At 36.9% G+C, this 8,679-nt stretch overlaps 1 protein-coding gene across 2 annotated transcripts; it reads left to right on the forward strand.

Moving 5' to 3' along the window:
• Positions 1-4,059: 4,059 nt before the first annotated feature.
• LOC124308777 (N(G),N(G)-dimethylarginine dimethylaminohydrolase 1) lies at positions 4,060-8,508 on the forward strand. 2 transcript variants are annotated; one of them, XM_046771820.1, is made up of 6 exons: positions 4,060-4,657; positions 5,742-5,844; positions 5,941-6,038; positions 6,167-6,223; positions 7,548-7,643; positions 7,725-8,508. In XM_046771820.1, the coding sequence occupies exons 1-6, from the start codon at positions 4,400-4,402 to the stop codon at positions 7,977-7,979; spliced, it is 867 nt and encodes a 288-aa protein (XP_046627776.1). In that variant the 5' UTR covers positions 4,060-4,399; the 3' UTR covers positions 7,980-8,508. The 2 variants fall into 2 exon arrangements, with proteins under 2 accessions (XP_046627776.1, XP_046627777.1); XM_046771821.1 differs by lacking the exon at positions 6,167-6,223 and having other exon boundaries at positions 4,067-4,657.
• The last annotated feature ends 171 nt before the right edge of the window (positions 8,509-8,679 follow it).

Raw genomic sequence — 8,679 nt, forward strand, 5'->3', positions numbered from 1 at the left:
TTTATTGTAAACGTGACAAGTTTGTAATATTTCAGATGAAATATAATTACAATTGCCATCAAATATTATAAAAGTGTTTTACTCACCCAGCACAAATCCTCGTCCTCCTCGTCCTCCTCCTCGTCCACCTCCGACCACCGCCAACCACCGCGAGTTATACCTCGAATACTAATAAATATTTTCAGCATGAGAACAAATCAAAAATAATGTGTAAGGTTTGATATAATTTTTTTATCGATATTATCTACCAGAAAGATTATGAGAAGATTGTAAAGTTATAGAAATTTTATTAGCGGACTGACAGCTACTGAATTTCAGCTTGCGCGAAAAACGAATTGAAATAATTTATTGTAAACATGAACCAGGAACCACGGAGCGCTTATCCTGGAAGTCGAGAAATTTTATTAGCGGACTGACAGCTACCGAATTTGGGGTTGCGCGAAAAACGAATTGAAATAATTTATTGTAAACGTGAACCAGGAACCACGGAGCGCTTATCCTGGAAGTCGAGAAATTTTATTAGTGGACTGACAGCTACTGAATTTCAGCTTGCGCGAAAAACGAATTGAAATAATTTATTGTAAACATGAACCAGGAACCACGAAGCGCTTATCCTGGAAGTCGAGAAATTTTATTAGCGGACTGACAGCTACTGAATTTCAGCTTGCGCGAAAAACGAATTGAAATAATTTATTGTAAACATGAACCAGGAACCACGGAGCGCTTATCCTGGAAGTCGAGAAATTTTATTAGCGGACTGACAGCTACCGAATTTGGGGTTGCGCGAAAAACGAATTGAAATAATTTATTGCAAACGCGAACCAGGAACCACGGAGCGCTTATCCTGGAAGTCGAGAAATTTTATTAGCGGACTGACAGCTACCGAATTTGGGGTTGCGCGAAAAACGAATTGAAATAATTTATTGTAAACGTGAACCAGGAACCACGGAGAGCTTATCCTGGAAGTCGAGAAATTTTATTAGCGGACTGACAGCTACCGAATTTGGGGTTGCGCGAAAAACGAATTGAAATAATTTATTGCAAACGTGAACCAGGAACCACGGAGCGCTTATCCTGGAAGTCGAGAAATTTTATTAGCGGACTGACAGCTACCGAATTTGGGGTTGCGCGAAAAACGAATTGAAATAATTTATTGTAAACGTGAACCAGGAACCACGGAGCGCTTATCCTGGAAGTCGAGAAATTTTATTAGCGGACTGACAGCTACCGAATTTGGGGTTGCGCGAAAAACGAATTGAAATAATTTATTGCAAACGTGAACCAGGAACCACGGAGCGCTTATCCTGGAAGTCGAGAAATTTTATTAGCGCACCGACAGCTACCGAATTTGGGGTTGCGCGAAAAACGAATTGAAATAATTTATTGTAAACGTGAACCAGGAACCACGGAGCGCTTATCCTGGAAGTCGAGAAATTTTATTAGTGGACTGACAGCTACTGAATTTCAGCTTGCGCGAAAAACGAATTGAAATAATTTATTGTAAACATGAACCAGGAACCACGAAGCGCTTATCCTGGAAGTCGAGAAATTTTATTAGCGGACTGACAGCTACTGAATTTCAGCTTGCGCGAAAAACGAATTGAAATAATTTATTGTAAAAATGAACCAGGAACCACGGAGCGCTTATCCTGGAAGTCGAGAAATTTTATTAGCGGACTGACAGCTACCGAATTTGGGGTTGCGCGAAAAACGAATTGAAATAATTTATTGTAAACGTGAACCAGGAACCACGGAGCGCTTATCCTGGAAGTCGAGAAATTTTATTAGTGGACTGACAGCTACTGAATTTCAGCTTGCGCGAAAAACGAATTGAAATAATTTATTGTAAACGTGAACCAGGAACCCCGAAGCGCTTATCCTGGAAGTCGAGAAATTTTATTAGCGGACTGACAGCTACTGAATTTCAGCTTGCGCGAAAAACGAATTGAAATAATTTATTGTAAACATGAACCAGGAACCACGGAGCGCTTATCCTGGAAGTCGAGAAATTTTATTAGCGGACTGACAGCTACCGAATTTGGGGTTGCGCGAAAAACGAATTGAAATAATTTATTGTGAACATGAAACAGGAACCACGAAGCGCTTATCCTGGAAGTCGAGAAATTTTATTAGCGGACTGACAGCTACTGAATTTCAGCTTGCGCGTAAAACGAATTGAAATAATTTATTGTAAACATGAACCAGGAACCACGGAGCGCTTATCCTGGAAGTCGAGAAATTTTATTAGCGGACTGACAGCTACTGAATTTCAGCTTGCGCGAAAAACGAATTGAAATAATTCATTGTAAACATGAACCAGGAACCACGGAGCGCTTATCCTGGAAGTCGAGTTTCACCGCGTAGCGGACCCGAAGCGCGGGATCCGGGAGGTTGAGAACCCGGTACTCGAAATACGTAGCGGACCCGAAGCGCGGGATCCGGGAGGCTGAGAACCCGGTACTCGAAGTTTGCGGAGCGCGACTCTCAACCGTCCGCTCTACTGCGCGGTTGTTACCAGACTGAGGAACTCGGCTAGCCGATTTTAGATTGGTGACGTCACTTTCCGAACATCCGAAAATTCAAACTTTGGTTTCGAACTGTCATACTAGGTATGATGATGTATGATGTATGATGTATGATGTATGATGTATGATGTACGATGTATGATGTATGATGTACGATGTATGATGTATGATGTATGATGTATGATGATATGATATGATGTATAATGATTCTAGTGTTCACATTTCATACAAGAAATACACACTTTATCTGTCCTGCCGATTCCAGACTCAAGCGGCCAGGCCCTTCGATGGTCAGCCGTTGACTGAAGATATATCCTTTACTTAACGGGTCAGCCGATAACGCTGCCGTTCTGCGACAGTTGGATGATGAAAAATTTTGCTCGTATCTTTCAAATGTGTGTTAAAATACACTCGAAGTGTTAAGAAGCTTCGTTCTTTCTCCTCCTATCACCTTTTTAGGTCTTTAAATCACTACGCAGCGTTAAATACTATCTCATATACGAAGCATCCATTTCATCTCGTTCAAAATTAGCGCATCCGTGATGTATTACAGTTACTCTGAATTTTTTTCCATCCGAATACTTTTCGAAAAACAATTTTGCTTCTCTACCCAACGTAGATACTTCACTCTCGACTAGCTAGAACAGCGTTTTGGTTATATGCCTACGAAAATTCAAGATCGAGAGAGCAAATGAAAAGTTGTTGAAATAATTACGAATATTAATGTTATGGAATACATCGAGCGCGTGTGGAATAGAATCCCATTTCGAAATGAATAATTCTTCTGTTTTCATATTATAGCCGATTATTGTAGATAATCTAGTTTGTCTCCTGGAAAATTATAAAATTGATAATATGCATCACGTATTAATCGTAAATGGATCATATATATTAATATCGTACATGGACTGCATTTACATATATGCTTTTTGGTCTCAGCATCACTATTACATCTGAGCTACTATTATTTATGGTCTGTGTATACATTCTTCTCTCGGGTACCTATTCTTTAATTAAATCACTGTTTTGCTAGGAATTTTGGAAGAAATTTTCTCTCATGATTAATTTCTTATATCGCCGACAAGTCGATAAGTACACACAGGCTAAGTACTGGCTTGGGTTCACCAATGCGAAGACTGTTTAATTTTACAATGACAACGGCATACGATTATCACCGTTTTGTAGGCGATACTTGGTGGTTATCAAGAACTCTCTTTACCGACGAGGTCAATTAGTTTGTTAATAATACGTGAAACTGCTAATAATTCAAAACCCAGCCAGACCTGCCGTACAATTACAAAAAATAACCCAGGCTGTGAGTCTTTATAAATTTTCAGCCAACGGCCGTGTTACATCTATTCACTGATCTTTAGAGATCCAGTGGATCCAGTGCATCTATTTGGCGAATATAGGTCTGCAATTCGTGCACCGCCACTAAATATAGTAATACTGGAACGCGCACCGTATACAAAATACGTATCGCGGGCCTATCCCTACCAGTGTGGATAGGCGCGCGCAAAGGTTAAACAACGCTAGAAATATTTACCGCATTAGTGAAAGAGAGATAGAGTACTACCTACTCTATCTCTTTCGTTGCCGATGAAAAACGAGTATCTGAGAAAGCCAGAGTCCATCTAATTTTTTATCTCTCTCGGCGACACTTTCTCGGACAACGCCGCGTTACGGCGAGCGTTCCAGTATTACAATATTTCAGTGTACCACCGCATAGTTGTAATACGTGAAACGGGCGAACCAAACGTCAAAACGCGCACGGAAAGGAGTTCGTAATTTTTTACTTGGGTGACAGCAAGGCTATAAGGTTTCCAATAGATAGTTGCCCGGTTGGAAAATATCGACGAAAAAAATCAGGCATAATGTCGGTTCATCGATACACCCACGCTGTTGTGTGCAGAATTCCCCTTTCGTTGAGAACTCGCGGCGAAGTAACGCTCGACGAAGCTAGAAAACAACACGAGACCTTCGTACGTGTGCTGCGGGACCTCGGACTTGACGTTGTCGAACTTCCACCCGATGAGGGATCACCGCTCTGTGCCTTCGTCGAGGATCTCGCCGTCGTCTGCAATGGCATTGCTTTAATCGCTCGTCCTAATGAACCTTCTCGCACGAAAGAGGTATGGAATATGATAAAACGCAAGTTTATACCTGTATCATCTTGTGCTGTTGCCCCGAGACTTGCATGCACCTTTTCACCGTATTGCAATACTGGGATATTATATTTGTATCTGAGGTCTCGACCTGCCAAGCTTGATTAAAAACTTGATTTGTTCTTCTTAGGAGTGAAAGCAGATCTCTGTTAGTATTACATAGCTGAAGTTAGCGACAAGTTAGCGACGTTAATGTAACGATGCAATTTCAAGACTTTCTGAACTTTGGGCAACCCTAATAAAGCAGAACGTAGTCATATTTTCCAAACTCAACTCTTTCAAATTTATTCTTAAATTATTTTCTCGATCGATGTTTCGTTATGCCGACGTTACTTAAGCTCGTCTAATATCTGAACTTTTGTCGTTCAAGCTTGATAAATCACAACTTCAAGCACGTGTAATTTTCATATAACGTAAACGTATTGCGTTATCATGTAATACATGTAAGAATTTTAATATATTCAATTTTGCATTACAAAAACTTCGAACATCTTTCAGAGATATCACAGTACAATTTACGCATAGATATACAATTCATCCTGTAATCCGAAGTATGTACTAACAGGAAAATTTCAATCAATGTCTTAATAGACCATCTATTAATTACTTGTTACCCGTCACACATCATAGACACAGAATACTCTAGATAACTCACAGTATTCCATAAAAATATTTCTAACTTGGCATTCATGTAACATGTTACTGCAATACGTTTGTAACTAGTCTTACATTTATCTTCATTGCAGAATGTTTACAATATTTTAGTATTATTTTCATTAAAAAATAGTATGATAATTATGACTTTGTGTGTTCTCCCTATTTCGTTTAGTTATAATGATGAATTTGCAACATATGTATATCGTAATAATTAAAACATGATTTTTTTTGTTATAATATTCAAGTTCTCTAGACCATTCTTGAAATATATTTTTCTTTCCAAATAAGTAATCAGCAATTCACAACGATATGTTATATGAACAAATTAGTACAACACAAACTCATTGAAACTTTTCTCTAAATGAATAACACACACGGCATCATTAAATTTTAGATTGAAACAATTCGAGCTGTTCTAAAAAAAGAACTAGACATCCCTCTTGTGGAGATTGCTGACCAAAATGCCAGGCTGGATGGAGGTGACGTTCTGTTTACAGGTAATGATGATGTAGTTTTCGATGTGTGAAGTTGTGACGCTCAGCATAAATCAGTATCATGTTTATCACCTCATTCGTGTGATGTTTTATTCATAGGACGGGAATTTTTCGTGGGATTATCACAATTCACAAACGAGGCCGGTGCTCGAGCAGTAGCTGCAGCATTCCCAGAGTATCCCTGTGTTCCCATCAAGGTCGGTGTTGACTTACTGAATAACGTGTCATTAACTTAGGATTACATCATACGTTTAAATATAACCGTGATATGTGTATCATATTAAGCGACAAATGTTTGTTTCACTCAATTTCTCATCTATTCAAGGTGGGTGATGGTGGCGAAGAGGTGATAGTGGAGAGTTTAACCTCAGCCCCACTTCAGGTCGGGATGCACTAGTGTGGCTCTTAAACATCAAATTTATTCTGAAAGCAAAGCTCGTTATAATTGTCACGGATTCAAAAACACCTGATCTTTGTTGTACGCCATTGCAGAGGGATTTTCATTTCTTTAAACGCATAGTTTGCTTTTCATAACCTCGAGATATGCATCAGACATAAGTCCAGTGTTGTACAAGATAATAATAATTACTATTACTTAAATGTCAATAAAATCATCTATATCCAAATTATCTACATAACGCGAAAGATAATTATTTATGCAATTATCTTTGTAAAAATGAGATTAGTCACACTTTGATCTAGATAATCAAGAAGGTAATGATAAAAACGAAAATTATAAATATTGAATACTGCTAATAACTTTTTTCAGAAAGATGTTTCTATCGGATTAATTGTTTTCATGAAATTCAATCTTGACTCTGAATGGTGTCGCATATGTTTCACTAAGCAGTTTATTTTATATTTATATCTTATATAAAAAATACTTTATACTTTATATGAAAACAAGATGAAAATGAGCAACAGATTTATATAACTGTAGATGAAAGATGATTTTAGTTCACATCATCTCTTTAAGATAAATAATTAGGTTAACTTATTATCTAATATGATTATCATAAAATCAGTTAGATAACGTACAAGATTGGACATGATGTAACGAAATGGAAATCCTGAAGAACAACCTGTAGTTCGACACGTCACGCACGCAACATTAAATGCCACGCAATTATGTAATTGATTCAATTATCACTTCACAAAGAGCACAGGCTACATTCATCTGCATACCTTGTTAGCACAGATTTTAGTAGAACGTTTTTTGCTACAGTAACAGTCCAAGCTCATTGTAATCACCTTTTTTGTGTCGCAGCTATAAATTTACGAAATGTGCGCTTTTTATGATATTCGTATACACATATAGAAAAGCTTTTCTGTTTACATATCGCTTCGTACTGTACCACATTATGAACATGAGCAGGAATAGGACAATGTATTGAGCAAAGATATGCTGACCATATTCTTGACTGCTAATGCATAGTTTCTTTGTCACTTGATTTGTCACTTAATTAAGAGTAAATCTGAAACAGTTTCATGTACACCCGTACAAATGTGGTTAAAACGATGATTCAGACGGCATTTAAACCTATTCAAAACTCGATTCATTCAAAACTGGGAATAATCGTTTAAGTAATCCTGATTACTAAAATGGTGAAAAAGTAAATTTATCAAAATTATGCAACAACCCAATCAAAATTGATGAATCGTTCAATATTGTTTACAATCTTCTTAACAATAATATTTCGATAAAGGTTGCAGAGTCGAAGCGTTTGAAAGCTCTAGTTACTATGGCTGGTCCTGACGTTATCTGCGTGGGTGCAGGAAAGGAATCTCAAGAAGTTTTAAAGGTACAAGTACACGCTTATAATTTCTGTAAAGAATAAATATTTTTTCTACAAGAATACGTAATAATGACTTTGTTGATATAGCGAATTGAACGAGAGGCAACTTACACTTATCAAACATTGACCGTGCCTGAAGATGCAGCAGCAAATGTTGTTTACGTGAACGGGACTTTGATTCATCGTACAGAGGCCGAAATTCCAAAGTCATGCAGGGTTTTTGCTGAAAAGGTTGAGTTTCCTACAAAGTTACTCCAAATATCGGAATTAGCCAAAGTGAGTTCTGGTCTTTCTTCATGTTGCTTATTGGTCCGTAGACCGAGGCACATTCGTAGTATTTAAGCTCCATATGAAACTATGAATTCGCGAATGAGAAGCGAATGAGTTTTCAGACCAGTATAATTATTCAGGAGTATTTCAAGATGAGTGAAACTCATTTAAAAGATAAATAAAAGAAAAATACACTATTAAAATATAGGCGGTCTGTGAGACCTGAAAAAATTTTAACATTCTCAATATTATAGAAACTATGGACCTTAATTAAAATTAATCAGAGACTTGATATAATGAATAATCGTTACCATCAAACGCAGAGAACACAAAATATTAAGTATATCAGATCTATAATATATTTAATACTAATATATTGATATTGATACGATATTGAAGAGTAATATATTCAAATGTCGAACATTTTTACTATAAAGAAAATATTGCATTTATTAATAACAGTACAATGTTATCGTCGATTTTTAAAGATTTTAACTATTGTTTTTATTTATATTTATTAAATAAGCTTTGCCTGACTCAAATGTATTAACTGACTTAGTGCTTGTACGAAATTTTGCAGGTAAATATTGCATTCTCATCTTTTAAAAATATTTAGCCGGATATTTATTTGAATCTTGATCCAAGCAGCTTTTATACAAACATTATTATATTATTAATCGTATACATTATATTTATTTTTACTTGAATTAAGGGTTGCCATTATTTTTAAGTTCTAAGATTTCCCTCAATCTTGCCTGTTTTTCAGTGCTAA

The sequence above is a fragment of the Neodiprion virginianus genome, chromosome 7 (genome assembly GCF_021901495.1).
Source record: "Neodiprion virginianus isolate iyNeoVirg1 chromosome 7, iyNeoVirg1.1, whole genome shotgun sequence".
NCBI classification, from domain to species: domain Eukaryota; kingdom Metazoa; phylum Arthropoda; class Insecta; order Hymenoptera; family Diprionidae; genus Neodiprion; species Neodiprion virginianus.